The sequence below is a fragment of the Balaenoptera physalus genome (genome assembly GCF_965194825.1).
Source record: "Balaenoptera physalus genome assembly, chromosome: 2".
Taxonomy (NCBI): domain Eukaryota; kingdom Metazoa; phylum Chordata; class Mammalia; order Artiodactyla; family Balaenopteridae; genus Balaenoptera; species Balaenoptera physalus.
This window is the reverse complement of record NC_138883.1, coordinates 89822358-89842263: the sequence shown is the minus strand read 5'-3', so window position 1 is coordinate 89842263 and position 19906 is coordinate 89822358. Positions and strand designations below refer to the sequence as shown.

General features: G+C 36.0%; 1 protein-coding gene across 5 annotated transcripts in view; it reads right to left on the bottom strand.

The window, feature by feature from the left end:
* Positions 1–7049: 7049 nt before the first annotated feature.
* SPPL2A (signal peptide peptidase like 2A) overlaps positions 7050–19906 on the bottom strand; it is a 53361-nt gene continuing 40504 nt past the window's right edge. For 4 of the 5 annotated variants that reach the window (XM_082450119.1, XM_082450118.1, XM_082450122.1 and 1 more), the window contains 2 exons: positions 18943–19103; positions 7050–10861 (listed from right to left, as the gene is read on the bottom strand). In XM_082450119.1, coding sequence (XP_082306245.1) covers positions 10790–10861; positions 18943–19103 — 233 coding nt within the window. In that variant the 3' untranslated portion in view covers positions 7050–10789. The remainder of the gene's footprint in view (positions 10862–18942; positions 19104–19906) is intronic. The other variant, XM_082450121.1, reaches the window with a different exon arrangement.

Sequence of the window (19906 nt, the reverse complement as noted above, 5' to 3'; positions counted from 1 at the left end):
AGTGAAGTAAGTCAGAAAGAGAAAAACAAATACAGTATGCTAACACATATATATGGAATCTAAGGAAAAAAAAATGTCATGAAGAACCTAGTGGCAAGATGGGAATAAAGACACAGACATACTAAAGAATGGACTTGAGGATATGGGGAGGGGGAGGGGTGAGATGTGACAGGGTGAGAGAGTGTCATGGACATATATACACTACCAAATGTAAAATAGATAGCTAGTGGGAAGCAGCCGCATAGCACAGGGAGATCAGCTCGGTGCTTTGTGACCGCCTGGGGGGGTGGGATGGGGAGGGTGGGAGGGAGGGAGATGCGGGAGGGAGGAGATATGGGAACGTGTGTATATGTGTAGCTGAGTCACTTTGTTATAAAGCAGAAACTAACACACCACTGTGAAGCAATTATACTTCAATAAAGATGTTTAAAAAAAAAAAAAACAAGACCCATATATATGCTGTCTACAAGAGACCCACTTCAGACCTAGGGACACATACAGACTGAAAGAGAGGGGATGGAAAAAGATATTCCATACAAATGGAAATCAAAAAAATAAATAAATAAATAAATAAAATTAATAAAATTATTTAAAAAATAAAATAAAATAAAATAAGTCATAGACATCATGTCATTTTGCTTCTCTATACTTCAAAATACATCTGTTTAAAAAAAATGGACATGATGCCGTTATCACATCTAAAAAAAACAATAATTATTCGGTATTGTTTTATATCTGATTCATAACCAAATTTTCCCAGTTGGCTCACAAATGTCTTGTTTAATTGGATTATTAAATTGGGATCCAAACAGCGTCCACGCAAGTGATTTGGATGTCATGTCACAAAAGAGTCTTTTAATTTAGAGCAGCCCTTCCTTCCACACTTTTTCCCCCTATGGTATTGATTTATTACAAGAACCAATTCAGTTGTCTTTGAGAATGTTGCATATTCTGTATTTGTAATTTTGCTCCCTTGAGTGTCATTTAACTTCTCCCTTCATCCTCTATATTTCTCATAGTTGGAAGTTTGTGCTGTAGATTTGATGAGATTACAGGTTATCTTTTTTTTGAAGAATACTTCATGGTGCTTTGTGCTTCATACTATACCATGTTGAAAGGCCTACAATGTCTGGTTGTCCCACACTTAATAATGCTAAGATTAATCAATGATTTCAGGTGCTGACAGATTAAGCCCTCCTCTCATCTAATGGTTTTATACACTGATGATCATTGCCTAAACCAATTATTTCATTTGGGATTACAAAATTGTTATTTTCTAATCCTATCATTCATGAAGAGCCACACATCTCCTCTTATACTTCATGTAGCTGGGCAAATTTTTTTCCCTGACTCTGGCAGAAAACTGGAGCTTTGTTCTTTGGAGAGAGTAAAACAGGGGTTTTACTGGCTGGGATGTTGCCAGTTACAATCGAGGGTGTGCATGGGTAACAGACTGAAAATTGTGTTTGAGTGAATGTTTGCATGTAGAATGCTGAGACCCTCAACACTTTCCCAACCACGTGACTCCAAGAGATTGGGAGACATTTTTCTGAGGAATCTGATCAGCCCAAGAGAAAACATTTTAATATACTGGTATTGAGGTTTCCCAGCAGCAAAACCAGATCATCCTACAATGTACCTCACATTTAATAAGCCCATTTATGTGCTCAGAGTGTCCAACTGTATTTTTAGCCTCTCACTCTTAAACATGAGCAGAAAACTAAAGATTACCTTCTCTCTGAAGAAAGCTTCTAAGAAATAACACACAAAAATGGAATTGGAAGAAAACGGTGGTTATACACAGAGGACAATTTCAAAAACAAGCAAACAGAAACACTATGATTAATATTTTCAGAGCATTAAGAGAATATATGGCATCAATGAAACAGCAATAGAATACAATAAAAAATAAAGTGTTAGAGAGCAAAAAGAGCTCTTGGAAATTTTTAAATGTTAGCAGAAATAAATTCAATAAAAGGATTAGATAATGTTAAGGAAATCTTCCAGATAATGGGCAAAAAGACAAGAGGTGGAATATTTGAGAAGACAGGAGGTACAACATCAATATATTAGGGATTCCAGAAAGAAAGAACAGAGAAAATGAAGGGGAGGAAATAACCAAATAATTTAAGAAAATATCCCAAAATTGAAGGACAGAGGTTACTAGGCTGAAGGGTCCCATTGTAAGATCAGCATAATGGATGAAAATAAACCCATTCTAAGTATACTTTGGAACATACTTATACTAAGAAGTATCCGTTGTCTATCTAAAATTCAAATTTAAATGGGCATCCTGTATTTGATCTGGGAAACCTTCATTGACCTTATCATTACCAGTAATGGCAATTCCTCATAATTTCCATTTCTAACAATCATCTTGGACCACCACTTTCCATCTATTGAACTTTTTCTACTATTCCAAACCCAACAATCATTCAATTCTATAGGTATCTATAATGCATTTATCCTAACACCTTTTCACTATCATTTACTGCTCCCCCCCCAAACCCTCATGTTCTTCTTTACCTAGCTTAAATTTCATGGTTAATATGTTATATTCACTCCTTCACACACATCCTAAATTCCCTTGCTCCTCTTTTGCTTTTGAATTTGCTTGGCTAAATCACAGCCCTGGTTCAAATCAATATTATACCTGTATAACTGAATGTGGCTGGGGAAACACACACATACATACACACACAAACAGAAAGTCCAATTTAAATTTAAGACCACGGACCTCATGATATGCCCCTGATGCAACTATATCATACTACATTTCCTTAGACCAGTAGTTTTCAAAGTGTGGTCTGCTGGCCAGCAGTACCAACTTCACCTAGGAACTTGTTAGAAATGGAAATTCTTGGTTGGGTCCCACCCCAGACCTGAATTAGAAAATCTGAGACTGGGACCCAGCTCCCTGTGGTTCAATAAGCCTTCCAAGTGAGTCTGATATGCCTGGTCTCAAATTTTAGCTTGTCAAAGAATCACCTGTAAAGTCTGTTAAAAACCAGATTGCTGTACCCCACCCTTGGAGTTTCTGATTCAGGTCTGGGTGGGGACCAAAATTTTGCATATTTAACCAAGTGATGCAGTTGCTGAGCCAGGGACCACACTTTGAGAACCTGTCCCTATACCAATCATTCTTACTTTTGAAAGATTAACTTTTTTCTTTCTCTTCAAACTTCCTGCATCTGCTCCTGAAACTGACTCAGCTGATGACCCTGATTAGCACTTCATTGTCAGAATATAAAAGCAATCAGAATAGAACTTCCCATGCTCACACCTATCACATCTACCTCCCTATTATGCATTTATACTTACATACACTACCTTATCTCCAGTTACTGGAGGCGAATGCTCCATAGTTCTATTTAATGCAAGCCCTTCCACTTGGGCACTAGATCCCATCACCTCTGGCCTACTCAAGGAAATAAATTTAGTTAATTCTCCAATCTCTTTCCAACGTCATCAAAATATCCCCTTTTACTGGCTCTCCATTAACATTCAAAAATGCTGTTATTTCTTCCCTTGTCAATACCCTACCCCCATTCCAAACTTCTTTCTTTTTTAAAAAAAATTTTAATTTTTTTAAACTTTTAATTTTATATTGGAGTATAGTTGGTTAACAATGTTGTGACAGTTTCAGGTGTACAGCAAAGTGATTCAGTTATACATGTACATGTATCTATTCTTTTTCAAATTCTTTTCCCATTTACCAAACTTATTTCTTGAGCCCATTTCTCGTCTTCCTTTTTAATAAAACTCCATAAAGGAATTGTATTTGTTCTTTCCACATTTATCTCTTCCCATTCCAAACAGTGATACCTAAACTGAGATTTGAAGGGTCTATAGGGGATGGCTGGGTGTGGGAGGTGGGACTGTGTGCAGAAGAGCTTCCTAGGAAGAGTGTAAGGGGGCAGGAATGAAGGAGAGGAAAATAATGGGAGATTAAGTTGGAAAGAAACAGGGACTAGAAAAACCACATTAAGGTATCTAGACTATTCTTAAACAAATTTGGTGCTATTAAAGGTTTTTTTAAAGTGCTTGAATTGCATGATCAGATTTTCATCTTGGAAAGATCACTGGCTATGATATGGAAGGGGGATTGATAGTGAAATTAATATTTGGAAGACCAATTAAAAGTCTGTTACAGTACAGATGAATTAAATTGAGTTAGTGGCAGTGGGGGGTGGCGAGTACCAGGATTCTTTGAGAGACGTTTGGAAGAGTATGGAGAGGACTTGGCACTTGCATTTGTCTATTTTATTTCTCTGCACTGAAAGGGGCTGGAGTAGATTTTATAGAAAAAAATAATAATACGTGAGGCTTCAGTGTTCCAAACACATATAATAAATTTTTGGATGAAGCACTCTTCATTTGTAAAAAATTACTTGGTTTTCTATAGCTAGCAGAGCCTATTAACACGTAACTATTAATTAGAATCCAATTGATACCTTTCCCACTTATCTAAAGAAGTGACCCTATGATCTAAATTGGAAGGTTGTTTTTAACATAATGACATGCCAAACCATAGACTTTCATTTACAGCTAAGGTTAAGAACTATTTACAGTAAAGTTTCAAGTTGTGAACTTTCAAAGATGCAAACCTGTGTTCACATGTCCAATCACGTAAGTTAGTTCACATGTCTGGCGTACATTGTCACGTGCATGCATTCTCTACACGTGGTTGTGCTTTTCTGTGCTTACTTTGTGTAGCTTACTAATGAAGACCTGATGGAATTGGAGGCCCAGAGAAAGGACGAAGAGAGACAAGAGGAAGAAGTAACTGAATAACTAAAGAGATTCACTATGCAGGAAATGGCAAGGGGATTGTCTTTATTTGAGGAGGCACTATTAGTTCTTTTTTGTTTTTGTTTTAATTTATTTTTGGCTGTGTCGGGTCTTAGTTGCCGCACGTGGTATCTTTTGTTGCGGCACATGGGCTTCTCTCTAGTTGTGGTGCATGGGCTCAGTAGTTGTGGCGTGCCTGCTTAGTTGCCCTGCAACATGTGGGATCTTAATTCCCTGACCAGGGATCGAACTCGCATCCCCTGCATTGGAAGGCAGATTCTCAACCACTGGACCACTAGGGAAGTCCCGAGGCACTGTTAGTTTTTGAGGCACAGGACCAGAACATAGAATGGTACACGAAGTTTGCAGCAGCCGTTCAGAATGCAATCCAGTGCTACCATGTCATCTATGACGAGAAAAAATGAGCTACTACCCAGACATCACTGGATCGTTTTTTCAAGAGGGTAGATAGAATTGAATCCAGCAAGGAAACAGAACCTGTGCCATCAACGTCAGGCATGAGTGAAATTGCAGCTTGCCCTCCTTGTCTCCTATTGCTGACGATCCTTCAGCTCTACCATCTCCCACCTCCTCTCCCTCCTCCAGTCAGTAACTCTTCTTGTCTGTTCACTCGATGCCAGCCCCTGTATGCCAACTGTTGTGTTATACTACTGTACTTTTCAAGGTACTGTACTGTAAGATTAAAAATGTTTTATTTTTTGTGTTTGGTTTTTTTTAATGTATTATTTGTGTGAAAAGTATTATAAACCTATTACCCTATATAGCCGATAGTGTTAGTTGGGTACCTAAGCTTTGTTGGACTTACGAACAAATTGGACCTATGAACACGGTCTCAGAATGGAACTCATTCGTATGTAGGGGACTTACTGTACCCATAACCTCCTAAGAGAGCTGTTAAGAATTAGTGCCTTACTGCAGTTTACAGAGCTCTCTCTCCAGAATTCTGCCGAGTCTGGCTATTGCTGCAAGTGCAAAGTGTCTATTCTAAGCGCTCATATGCAGGTAGTTGAAATTTCCAAAACTTTTAGGAAGGATACTTTGTTATCATTAGTGTTGCCTGGAATTGGACATTGTTTTCCATTGTCAATGCTTTTCAGTGATTCATTATTTTTACTTTTGCCTTTCTTTTGGCCGTGCCACACAGCTTGTGGGATCTTAGTTCCTGGACCAGGGACTGAACCCTGGCTCCGGCAGTGAAAGCACTGAGTCCTAACCACTAGACCGCCAGGGAATTCCCACTTTTGCTTTATTTTTAATTTGTTGTGGGTCATTTGGTTATGGGCCACAAAGAAATATTAAGTTGAGAACTTCTGATCTCAATTCTAGAGTCTTCATGGGATTATAGAAATGGGAATGAGCTTATAAAATTTAGTTCTACTCTTATTTTCTAGCAAAAAATGAATTTCAAGCTAATAAATTTGTACAGAACATAAATTTTAAGACAAAAAACATGACAAGTGGTTAAATATTTCTCCCTTTACTCCCACTATACATATTAGACTGTTTCCAAGGCTTACTATCTTAAGGAAAATATATGAGTAATTTATTAGTTAACCATCTGTTAGTATGAATACCTATTAAGAGGAAAATAATTCAATAGATTTTTATGATTTGTATTTTGAATCTTAATAGACGTATATGATAGAAAATGTAAAAGCTACAAGAGTATACAGTGAAAAATAAGTCTCCCTCTCACTCCTGTGCTCAACCCATCTTATTCCCTCTCTTCTTAAAGAGAGCCTCTCTTTCCAGTTTCTTATGCATCTTTTCAGGTATATGGGCCTGTGGGATGAAACAAGGCTCCTCTGAACAGGACTCCTCAACATATGGTCAAGACAAAACCACTACAGATACATATCTGGGTCATCCACATCTAAGTTAAAAACAAAAAATTACCCCGTACAATGGCAGCAGGGATCTTAGTAATTGGTGAGAACATAAGCAAAGCTGCAAATGTCAGGGATGCTCATTACAACAGGTAGGATAGTTTCTTGGTAAAAAAAAGTCTATAGATATATCAAGTCAATAAATATTTATTAAGAGCTATTATGTATCAATATAAATTTCCAGTAAATGACAATTATGGAGTCTAGGTTTTATGGATAATTTGTCAGATTTAAAATAGCCACACAATTTCATAAGTGATTATCATCATTTTCACCTTATGTGAACATGATCTAGTAGCTTTTAGTTCATTTTCAATTATTTTTCACCATTCAAAATAAAACAAACTCAAATTTTATTTTAAAATAGAATTTATTGAATACCATAGTGAATTCAATACATTAAAAAAACCTGTTTTTCTTGTCAGTATTGGCACATAATGAAGAGTTTTAAAGCACTGCCAAATTAACACTTCAAAAAATTCTAAATCATGTTCCATAAAAAAATAAAGCCTAGTAGTGCTATAAAAGTACTAATTTACACTAACATATCAAAGTGTTAAAAGAAAAGAATTTCACACTCAAACCTCCATCTAAGAAGTAAAAATTCAATCATGTACTTTAAAAAAGGTTCTCATATGATCAAAAGACAACAGAAGGTATAAAACAAGCAAAACCCACCTAATTTACATTGACTTGTCTGATTGGGAAATCTCAAGGCTAACCAGATAAACTTTAGACACTGAAAAAAAAATCCATATTCCAAAGGAAAATAAGTTGTTTACTTTTTATGCCTAACCAAAGAAACAAATAATGACATTAAATATTTCACACTTTTTTCTTTTAGTTGCCCCTTAATAGCAAATAATGTAGGACTATTCTAAAAAATTTAGTTAAAAAAATTTTCCCCAATGAACATTTTCTTAGATACAAAAGCTGTCCTTATGGAAACATTAAACAAGAAAATTTACATATATGATTTTCACTGTAATATGGCCTGTATATTACTCTTATAAATCATTTTCTTTACTCTGAAAATTCAGTAATCCAAATTGTGAGTACTACATAATTTCTTTCAAATTCCAAAAGGTTAAGTCATTTGATTCAGATCTCTTGAATTTATATAGTATCTTTCTTCCAGAAAGCATAAACTGATTTTTATTCAGTATTTTGATTTTATTTTCATTACCCTCCCCTACCTCCTTTAGAATTACCTCTGAGGTAAATAGAGCACTGAAAATAAATTTTTTAAACTGTAAAACGGGTTGTTTGGCATAACAACTTTTTTCCTTGTTAATGGGAAAATATAAAGCCTTTCAAACTAGTACAATCCACTAGTCTGAAAAGCAATTCCTGTTTGTGAAGTCTCATTAGCTGAGATCAAGTTGACATTTTAGAGACCAAACTTAAATAAATTAGTTTTTGCTTATATCTAAGGCAGAAATTAAAAAAACAAAGGAAAACTGGAAAGCTCATTTGTATTTACTCTAAATGTACCATTTCATCAAAATCTCTATGAACATGTAACTAAAATCAATGAATGCCAACAGCAGATGGGTTAAAATTTTCTTCCTTCAAAAGAGAAATAAATTGCCGAGTCTACTAATAAGGTATTGCTAATCTAAAAAAAAAAATCTACAAGCTAGAAGGAAACATAACGTAGTAAAATATCAAAGTCCTTTCCCACAAACCTCATATTTATCTTTGTCGAACTAAACTGAAGTAAAAATCATTGACTTTACAATTTGAGGTATTTAATAATTTCTGTTTGATAAACTACAAAAATGTACATAGGGAATTTCTCAGACTTTTTTTTTTTTTTTTTTTGCAGTAAGTAATCTCCTACAATATATCTTATTGTTTTAAAGACATGTTTAGGAAATAAACTTCTCTTCCCCTTAAAGTTATTGGTGATGGGAGGGCAAGAGAGGACGAAATGATACAGTCTTCTAAAGCCAAATTTCCATCTCCACTATCTTTTGCTTATATTTTGATTCCCCAAATAAAATATTTCTGCACTTTATTGTAATTTCTATAAATATTTTCAGTTCAGTTGCTAGAAGGACTAAGTATAATATAAAGTTGATATTGAAGATGGAGAAACTTAAGAAATTTCACTTTTTATGTTATTTCTATTTAATCTGTAAGATTTAAATAGCAAACTAGAACAAGGTTTTACCTTCTTGATAACTAATGGTTGGATAAAGTAGAATTTGCATCAAAGAATTAAGATTCCAGATTTCTAGATGTAAAGTTTTCTCTTAACATTCTTCATAAAATGTGGTTGAGGCTTTTGAATATTCTAAAGCTGGGATAAGGGTGCAGATAATTTTACTTAAAAGAGCTGTATTTTGGCAAACATTTTATTGATATTATAAATGAAAATATAGTTGGAGCTTTAACATGGCACTTAATCTGTTCTCTCTATCAGAGTCTGCCAAATAAATTAAATTCTTTGGAAAAAATTCAAACTTTATATTATAGAGGCAAAATTAACATGAACTCTTACTTGTCAGATACTTATTTGTCATTTGCCATAAACCAAATGACCCATAAGTGCATTAAGTAGAAAGAAGGGCTGACTGTCAAGGGAGCTTCTACATCTATAAATTACTCAGCAACTTAACAATTAATCAAAAGCATCTAATTCCCTCAAATACTAAATTTAGTTCAAACATCAAAGGTCTGATCCATTTTTAAAGGCATTAGCTTTATCTTTTAATCAGTTAAACTGGCCTTAGGATGAAAAATCATGGATTTGTTCACATATCTTGTACATTATTCACAGAGAAATACAAAATCCTGCTGTCTTTGCAATCACTTTTCATTTGGGAATTTCTTAGAGAAAATAAAAGAAAATGGAAAGATAATGTGACCTATGACTCCCAGGATAATGTTCAAGTCCACATCTGAGATTTAGCAAAGAATGAGAAAGATTTTTTCAAGCTGGAAGATACCAAAGTGATTAGTTGGTCTAACATACTCATTTTGCAGATGAGAAAGCTGAGATACAGTTTTATTGAGCTAATAAAATTTACTCAAATTCTTGTAATTAAATTGAGACTAACACCCAGTCTCCTGTCTTCTGTCTCCAATTCTTTTCTCTGAAGCACACTTTATATATTAGTAAACCATTCTCCATCCAAATTTTAAAAAGTTAACAGTGGTTTCCTATGGGGAAAGGAGTAGGGATCAGGGGAAAAAAAGGTAGGGGAGGGGATTATTAGGGATGTTAACACTCAAACAATGAGTCATATGTATTAATACATAATTTAATAAGAAAAATAATTTTTACAAAATATTATGTCTTAACATTAGCAGAACCAAACTTCAGAGATCAGAAATACCATAGTGGAATTAAATGTTAGTTTAGAAATTTAAGCTACATCTTCAAGGAAACAGCAGAACTGAAAACTGTGGATTTCAGTTTTTGTTTCCTTTTAATGACTAGTTCTATATATTATGTTTCTCTATATCTGGAAAAATATTCTAATATAATACATATGCAGTCTGAAGTAATTTAGGTTCTCAAGTTTAAAAAAGGATTGGGATTTTTTTAAACTTATGCTACAAAAATACACATTTATATATATTCCCAAATTATATATTTCTAACCTCTGCAGTGATAAAAGGTCTAAAATTCCATTGCTGAACTGCCTTCTTACATGGTCTTAAACAGTTATTTCTATAGAGCATAAAATTTGCATAATTCTTTACAGTAAAATCTGTTCAGAAACTCACTTTGACAAATACTTTTAACTATCATTAAAGTTGAAAGAAAGAGATTTCAGTAAGAAAAGTACAGGGGTGGATGAAGACTTTTTTTTAGAAAAATATACTGTATATATTACATCTTGAAAATTACACAGACCATATGCTTTTATTCAATGTGAAGGCACAACTTTAACATAGTTAAAAGCAAATGTATTTTAATTACTTATCATGTAGTCGTCAGTACCAGCTCTTAAAAATACATATTTGCAAGCACATCATTGAAGTTTCTTTCAGATTGTCAATTCAAAAGCCAATTTAAAACGGCCAACTCTATTTGTAGAAAATCAATTGACACATTATTGCAAGTCCACATAATATTATTATTGGACAATCTGTTCACCAGCAGTCACAGGGTTTTCTTCATTTGTTGCATAGTCCAGATGGTCCATCATCTAGGCATAAATAAAAGATGTTAGGAAATGCAAATTTTCAACTTGCCCCCAGTATTCACTAATTTGGCAAAAGGAGTCCCAGTTTTTAAGAGACACAGAGTGCTCCATGGAACCGAGCACTCCTTTTGGAGCAATGTACTGTTTCAACATCCACACTCCTAAGGAAGGACATGCTCAGGGTGACAATGACTCTTTCAGGAAGCTTAATCATTAGACTAGGGCCAATCTGATAAGTGCTTTCTCTGGATCTTCCACTATTTCCGTCTCCCAATATGAATACTGCCCTGCATGGCAGTGGGAATATCCATCACAAGATATTCCTGATGCTTATTCCAGGACACTATTCCAAGCAGTGTCCACTCCTACAGGTGGAAAAACTAAAAATGGCACCACAAATCACTGTGAGAATACCTGCTGGTTCAGGGACAGTATAAACTGGTTGACACCTTGAATTGACCTTAGGATAATTTTTAAATGATACATGAAATATTAAAAAGACTGTATGACAAAAACTTCTACTAAGGGCAAAGAAATTAAAGATACTTAAAAGTCAAATGATATCTGAAAACAAAAACAAGAATATACTTTCCATAGACTATTTTAGGGGAATTACCATGAACTTCTCTCAAATGATCACTTCAGTTCCTCCCATATTCTCATAAAAATCTTTGCATGTTTGGGAATGAAGGAAGAAACACTTAAATGTTTTCAGTGTTTTTACCCTGTTCTTCAGATAAAACTAATTAAAAATAGGAAAAAAGGGACTTCCCTGGTGATGCAGTGGTTAAAAATCCACCTGCCAACGCAGGGGACATGGGTTCGAGCCCCGGTCCAGGATGATCCCACATGCCACGGAGCAACTAAGCCCGTGCACCACAAATACTGAGCCTGCGCTCTAGAGCCCATGAGTCACAACTACTGAGCCCACGTGCCGCAACTACTGAAGCTTGTGCACCAAGAGCCGGTGCTCCGCAACAAAGAGAAGCCACCGCAATGAGAAGCCCACGCACCACAACGAAGAGTAGCCCCTGCTCGCCGCAACTAGAGAAAGCCCACGTGCAGCAACAACCCAATGCAGCCAAAAATAAATAAATAAATTAATTAAAAAAAGTAAAGTGTGACCTATAAAAAAAATAGGAAAAGAAAAAGTACTTAATGTCTTTCTGAAGATTGTCAAAGATTTTTAGATTGGTGATTAAATTTAAGTATTGTGATGTAGTTTTTCCCTTCTCCTTTACTAAGAAGTAGAAGACAAGCAAGATAAATGTTCCCATTTTTATAAACTGATTCTAAAAGCTTTAGTGTTTTTTGGAAGAGGAAGCAGAGAGAGGAATAATTTCCAGATGGGGTCTCTGGACGTGCCAGACAAAGAAGACTACAAACATGAGCTGAGGCTTTCAGCTGACAACTGTCTCAAGTGATGGAGACAGCTTATAAAACCCAAACCTGCTGATACTCTATGAGTCATTTCAAGCCCCTAAACAATCAGTTTTGAGGTCCTCTATTTGCCAAAGATATCCCCTGGATTAATGTAGTTGCATACTTATAGCACTTCTGTGGCAGGTGGGGGGGGGCGCATAAATGCCAAATCAAGATAGGTAACACAAAAGACGAAGTTGTTTAAGAGCTGATTTTAGTCACAATTTAAATGAGAGAGGGAAAGAAGACGCACGTAAGATATATTTAGCCCCCCCTTTTTTCTAGCAATTTATAGACACTCTGGTGTAAGAGGCTGGAGCTGTGGGGACAGAGAACTGCAGAATGGATGTTGGGGAAAAACCCTCTTTCTTCCCCAAGACCTGCTGACGCTGGTAACTGTAACCTAATGAAATAATAGCCTACATAACTCTAAGTTATAATGTGCCTCTTCTTTCCTAATCCTCTGGTACCTCATTGGCACTGTAATCTAATCTCTAAATATAGAAATATATTAGTTAAAAAGAAAAAAACTTGCAAAATCAACTTATTGAGAAATGACATCTCTACTCTGTATTTACTTTTCTTTACTGACTTTTCAAAAAAAACAACACAAAAATAAAGAGCACACTTGAAATAGGATTTTAAAAACACAACAAAAATTAACATAGATAATAAAATTAACCAGAAAATTCATGTAAATTTTTGTCTTAATATTTGTAAATAGGCAAGCTCAATTTAGAAAAGATGTTCTCTGAAACTGGGTCGACTAACCTGGCATTTATTGATAGCTCTGAACCAATCGCCAGAAACAGCCTAATAAAATGCTCATTAAAGTGCAGTAACTGGAGAGTTGTTGATACTACAGCAGAGTTGTTCTAAGTATCTCTGTATTCTGACTTGTCAGTTACAGCTTGTGACTTCTAAAAATAATTAGAAGCACTAGTGACATTTAACAGAGACAAACCCACTGTTTACTGGATATTAACAAATTGAAAACTTACTTCCCACCCAGAGTAAAACAGCCCATTGGAGGTTGCTGCATAAATCTAACTCCACTGATTTAGGATTAGAAGCAAAAAATTCTCCCCGAAGGATGATTTCTATTAATTGTTCTATATGCCAAAGTAATTATGCCACCACTTAATTTTTCTCCTTAGAGAAAAAACACCTTAACTTTCTCTACACTCATTATAAAACAAGGGAAACTGAATATTGTAGCTCTTAAAGCACTCCAGAAAAATAGTTCATAAAAAATATAGTGTAAGTAGCTTTGAGCTATAGAAAATATACAATTAAGATTTCCAAACTGGTATCATTTAATGAAATCCTATAGAAAACTTTACTTTTTTGATTAGAGAAATTCATGGAAGGGCTGAATGACTCCAAGTAAAACACTAAAGTATTTCTATGAAGTCTCTAAGTTTCAGCAAAAAACAAGGTATAATTTGCCCTTCGAAAACAGTATAAAAAGGCTATCAGGGCTACCCATGACTTTTAAAAATCTCCAGTGGAAAAGTCCTGCTTTCTACTACGCTTACACTCAATGCTAATATCAGGCATTAGAATGAATCAAATGATAACAGCATAAACAAATGTGCTGTTAGATTCTGATTTTAATTTATATTACTTGCTTTACATTTGATTTTTTTTCAAAACAGTAGCAAAAACTTTTGGCACATGCAAAAAATGGTTATATATAAAGACTGTAGAGATATGTCTAGTTTAATGTTTCAAAAGTGCCACACTTTTACAATACCTTATTAACATTTTTGGTAATTTTATGAAGGCTGCTAAAACACAACTCAGAAGCTTGCACACACACACAAGTGGTTAAAGGTCAGTGCCTTAAGGACTGAACATTATAATTGCTTTGCATGAAGAATTTCAATAACATAGACTGAGAATTTACAGTGTATAAAACACTGTTATCAGCACTGTGGGTTCCTAACACCTAGGAGCTAATAACTTAAGTGAGGGAAGCATACACAATATCTACACTACAAGGCAGGTGTCAATAAGTATTTAAAGTCAAAGTCTAAAAAAAATATGGGGAAAGGTGAACCTGATTTCAACTGGAGAACTCTTGGATATCTGCTTGGAGAAGGCAGATTTTGAGTTGGGAGTTATATAAGGGATATTCTGGAAACAGATAATGGAGGTAGGGGGAGAAGAGGGAAAGGATTATTATACTGTTAGCCAAAGAGATGAACCAGTAATGGCCTGAGGGTTGTCTTCAGGACTGATTCTCAGGCCTCTCCTATACTAAGTCCATACCTAGTCTCCCTTTATTTTCCCAGGCTTGTTGAGGTTCCCTGTTCTACTTCCAAAGCCTCTGCTAGCCTTATCTGATTTCAACATCCACTTGCCTCACTAAGCTTTGGGCTAACCTACCTCTATAGATTAGATTCTCCTACCTCCCTGTAAATCCAACCTCATTTTATGAACGAGGAGTCTTCAGAGATTAAATAATTTGCCAGAACTGATGCCAAAGCTATAATATACTGCCTTCCACAAATGACAACATTTGAGCTAAATTAAGTTGGACTTTAAAGGTTGGAAAAAAGGAATGAGAGATTTTCTTTTTCACATTAACAGAAGGCATTACATTCTATAATTTTTAAAAAGGCTAGTTTTATGGAAAAATAGACTCTCTCCTGGCAGCAGTTTATAATATTCTGCAACTAGCTTGCCTAAAATTTCAGGAAATGTCCATGCTTAATATTTTCTGTGAGAAAATGACCATGTTTAACAAAATCTTTTCTCTGAGGCTTGTGATGGCCTTTTACAAATAAGTTAAAAGGAAGCAGATTTAACAAAGACCCAAAGTTTTAATATCCAAACCAGGAAAGTAGAAATCAGTTAATGAATTGAAAAATAACCACCAAACCAACAAATAAACCAAAACAAAAAAACTCAATTCCTACAAATAATAATAGCAAATACATTTATAGTGCTAACAACGTGCCAGGTACTGTACTAAGCAATTTGCATCTATTACAGCAATCTTCTGAAGTAGGTTGATTATTATCCCATCTTACACTGGAGGAAACTGAGGCACCGAGAAGCTAAGTAACTTGCCTAAGGTCACATGGCTAATAATTAACAAAATCAGAATTCAAACTTAGGCAGTCTGGCACCAGAATCCATGCTTTTTATTACTATGTGGTATTTTATATTCTGAATGTCTTATGTAATAAAATTATGATACCACACTACAAAAGTGAGAAGTGTATAACCAAAATTGTCCTTATTTTTGACACTTTAAAATGGATTTTCCTACAATCAACTGTCTTATTTAGCGTCTATGTCTTATAGTGAAGGCCCTGGAGTCCATCCTTCTGTAACTATTTACTATGGCTTTGTGTCCAGCTGCAATGATCTTTAACTTTATATGTAGCTGTTGTGAATCAGAATCATCATTTCTTTCAAGGTCACAATTTTTAAGAATGAAACTTGAATGGTCCAGGGCAGAGCACTTATTCATAGGGAATATAAATGCATCCCTTGGTTGAAGTCCATTCTTACCTACCATCCCCATTCTCCTCAATAAAAAGCATGGAGAGAGAAAGGAGGAAAGGTGCTATAATAAACCACCCGACCCTTAAAGCTGCATTAAAGGGGAAGGAAAAATTTACAAGTAAAAATAAAATGCTGCTGATGAAAATAACAACAAACATACTTAATTCTGTAAGATAGTACCACGTGCTCTCATTAACTGTCCCAAATTTAAACTCTAACCCTAAACAAAGTTTCCCCATGTTGCTCATCCTCTTTGTCCTGATTTGCCTCATAATCAGTTAATAAGATAAGTGCCCCTAAAAGGAGAAACCTCTTGGTCACAGTTCTGTCCTGAGCCTTTTCTTCTCCCTCTACATTCTCACTCACGGAGTATGCTAGTGACACTCCCAAATTTCTGTCTCTAGCTAGGCCTGTCTCCTGCATATCAGGAGATGTTTATTCAACTGCTTACTTCTCTTTTCCTGGTAGTCCCATAGGTATTCTGAAATGTCCAACATTGAATTCATCATCTTGTCTCTCAAATCTGTTGCCCTTCTTAATCTCAGTGAGTGGTGTCACTATCCACCCACTCAGCTACCCAAGCCAAAAATCTTGGACTCCACTTCCTCTCCCTACACTGAATCTATCACCAGATCACATTAATTATGTGAAATTAGGTCAATTTCTCTTGACCTTGTTCACTTCTCTCAATCTCACTACCTTTCTAATTCTGGCTACCACTGCTTCTAATTGTAATAGCTGCCTCAAGTTTTGCTCCCTCCTCCAATCCATTTTCTAGATTTCTTAAAACTCTTAAAATGGTCTCCAATATTCTTAGGATAGAATATTCAATATTCTTGAACGTGGCTTACAAGACCCTACAGACTCTTTCCCTTGCTTCCTTCTCCAGTTTTCATCTCCTACTGCTCCCCTATTGTTACTCAATAGGATAGCCATCCTAAACTTCATTTCATTCCTAAATCTGTCAATGCTCTTCCCTCCAAGCCTTTGAAGTTATGGTTCTCTCAATATGGAACACATGGCTCAGTCTTAAAGTCTCAACATAAACTTAGCATTCCTTTTTTTTTCTTTTTGGCTGCGTTGGGTCTTTGTTGCTGTGCACGGGATTTCTCTAGTTGCGGCGAGCAGGGGCTACTCTTCGTTGCGGTGCACAGCCTTCTCATTGTGGTGGCTTCTCTTGTTGCAGAGCACAGGCTCTAGGCGTGCAGGAGTCAGTAGTTGCAGCATGCGGACTCAGTAGTTGTGGCTCGCGGGCTCTAGAGCGCAGGCTCAGTAGTCGTGGCGCACAGGCTTAGTTGCTCCGTGGCATGTGGCATCTTCCCAGACCAGGGCTCGAACCCCTGTCCCCTGCATTGGCAGGCGGATTCTTAACCACTGCGCCACCAGGGAAGTCCCATAAACTTAACATTCTTTAAGAAGCTTCCCTTCCCCAAATCACCTTTGACTGTCTCAAAACCATAAGCACTGGGTGTCCCACTTCTAGTTTTCATGGCACCTGCCATAACTCACATTCATCACACTTTATTGTTAGTGACTCTATTTGTATCCTCCACTAGACTGTAACTTTCAAGAGGCCGTGAGAGTAGGCCTGCTTCTAACTCGTTCATCTTTTATCAACAGCACCTACAACAGTACCTGGCTCAATAGAACTGCTCAATAAACATTTGCTAAGTGAAGAAATAGAAAACTATTTTTTAAAAATGATGACAAAGAGCACTTCTTGGGATGTCACTTTCAAAAACTAGTATTAGGGACTTCCCTGGTGGCACAGTGGTTAAGGCTCCGTGCTCCCAATGCAGGGGGCCCAGGTTCGATCCCTGGTCAGGGAACTAGATCTCACATGCACGCCACAACTAAGAGTTTGCATGCCACAACTAAGGAGCCCACCTGTTGCAACTAAGTAACCTGCCTGCCACAACTAAGACCTGGTGCAACCAACCAAATAAATAAATAAATATTAAAAACAAAACAAAATGAAACAAGTATTAGAGTGTGTGTTGTAGGACATACCTTAACTTTTCAAAATCTATAAAACATTCCATGTGGGTGTCCTCTTCATGGAAGTTACAAGCTGTCTTACTAGTTTAGTCAAGGACCTTGTGGCCATAAACTAATTCTATGTGTATAAATACAAGTTGAGACAATGGCATTGTGAGGTAGGAAAGGCAGGTATTTATCCTAATCTTAAATTATAAGACTTACCCCAAAGAATTCTAAGCTGGTGCATTTTTCAATTATAGTAGTCTAACTTAATGTGCTCATCACCTCTTGTTAAATAAAGATGACACTACAACCACCCACAAGGTGGATATGAACTTTGAACTGTTTATCTACTAACAGAATTGCAGCCATCTACCCAAAGTATCTCTATTTTTGTTCATGTGATCACTTACATGCATGCATGAGGGTGGATGACAGAGGGTAGTTTGTTGTAATAGGGCAAAGAAGAGCTAACTGCCTCATGAAGGGATCAATGCCATGACCATGACCTCAACAGGCAAGGGTTTCCCAACCCTCTTTAATTTCGAAGCAAACAAATAAACTTTACAGGAATACCAAGAACATTTAGGAAAAGAAGAAAGGGGTTTAACTTCAATGAAGAAATAATTCAAACATGATAGATTCCGGTATCTGATATTCTCTGTTCTAGGAATTTTACAGAAAGGTTAATCTTGATCCATTTAAATCTGAAATGAGTGCCCTCTTTCATTTCGTTAGGCCCATTTATATGCTGGAGAGAGTACTTTTTATCTGCAAAATCTCAGGACTCTTACTATAAATAGCTAATGTCAGTATCAAAATCTAGTACTTAAACAAGGGTTTTATCTTTCATGAAGGCGACTTTTGTGTGGATTTTGAAAACTCATGTTGAAATGCCGTTTTGATTTTCCCTGATGCCCTCCCATGCCTCTTGGTAGTTTTATCTTGAGTCACCAGAATTTTGGCATCAGATTGCAGTGGGGATGAGAACTGATGATGCAGCAGGTGAATAGTAAGAGGGTAGTAGTGGAAAAAACTTAGGACATCCTGACAAATTCAAGGCAACTTTTTGGCATGTAAAAGCTTTGATATATACAAGCAGTTCCCATCCAAAGTTAGGCAATGTCATAAGATAACTTGGTAACCAAGATATAAGCACATACCTGATAGCCATTACCTTTCCAGAACTTTTTCATTTCCTTACGTCTCCAAGCAACAACTGAGGCAGTAATAAGTGTGCAAGGTACTAAATAGAGGAGAGCAGGTTGCCCCTTTTTCATCAGCACCAGAACAACAAAGGTAAGTATCATACCGACGGCATAGGCTGCAAGAAGAATATCAAGTATCAGCAATTTCTACATGCTAACAAAGGTGGATTTTAACTCTGTCACTAAAGTACTGGTTTTCGAATATTTCTAAGGACGTTTTTGCCCTATGACTTCTTTTCATAATTTCATTATTTTCCTAGACAGTAGTTAGGAGAGACATTCTACAGAGCTTTTGAAAACTTTGGAAACTGGTTATTATTTTCATTATAATTACCCTAATCATTAATCATTGATAAAGATAATAATTCAAGGAAGCCTCAATTATCTGCCACTATTAAGGATGCTGAGTTGTTCCACATTTTAGGTAACTAAAATCTGTGCCTGTAGGTACTAAAGGTTGCTTTGAAAAATCTTCCTAATATTGATTATATACTTCCTGGTCTTCTTCAACAAGCACATACCAAATGTCATTTGATCTTTTATTAATGATTCAGGGTCTCATTATGAACACAGGATCTCAGAATATTGGAGCTAGAAGGGCCTTTATGGACAATGCAGTCCACCTTCTTGCTTTAGAGATGAGATAATGGAGGACCAGCGAAGTTAAGTGAGTTGCCCAAAGTTACACAGCAGAGTTGACAGTCCTATTATCTGTCTTTTCATTGAGTTCTTTTATTCTATCACACTGATTGGTGCTGGACTCTAATATGTTAATGCCTTTTGGGAGTACTATACTTAATGGCCTCAGACTGCTTTTCTTATTTCTTTATAATTTCCCCTTTTTCATCCTTTCACTTACTTAGCTGTTCTTTCTTACTGTCAGGGTAACTATTTCTAGCAACACCTTTTTCTACCACTA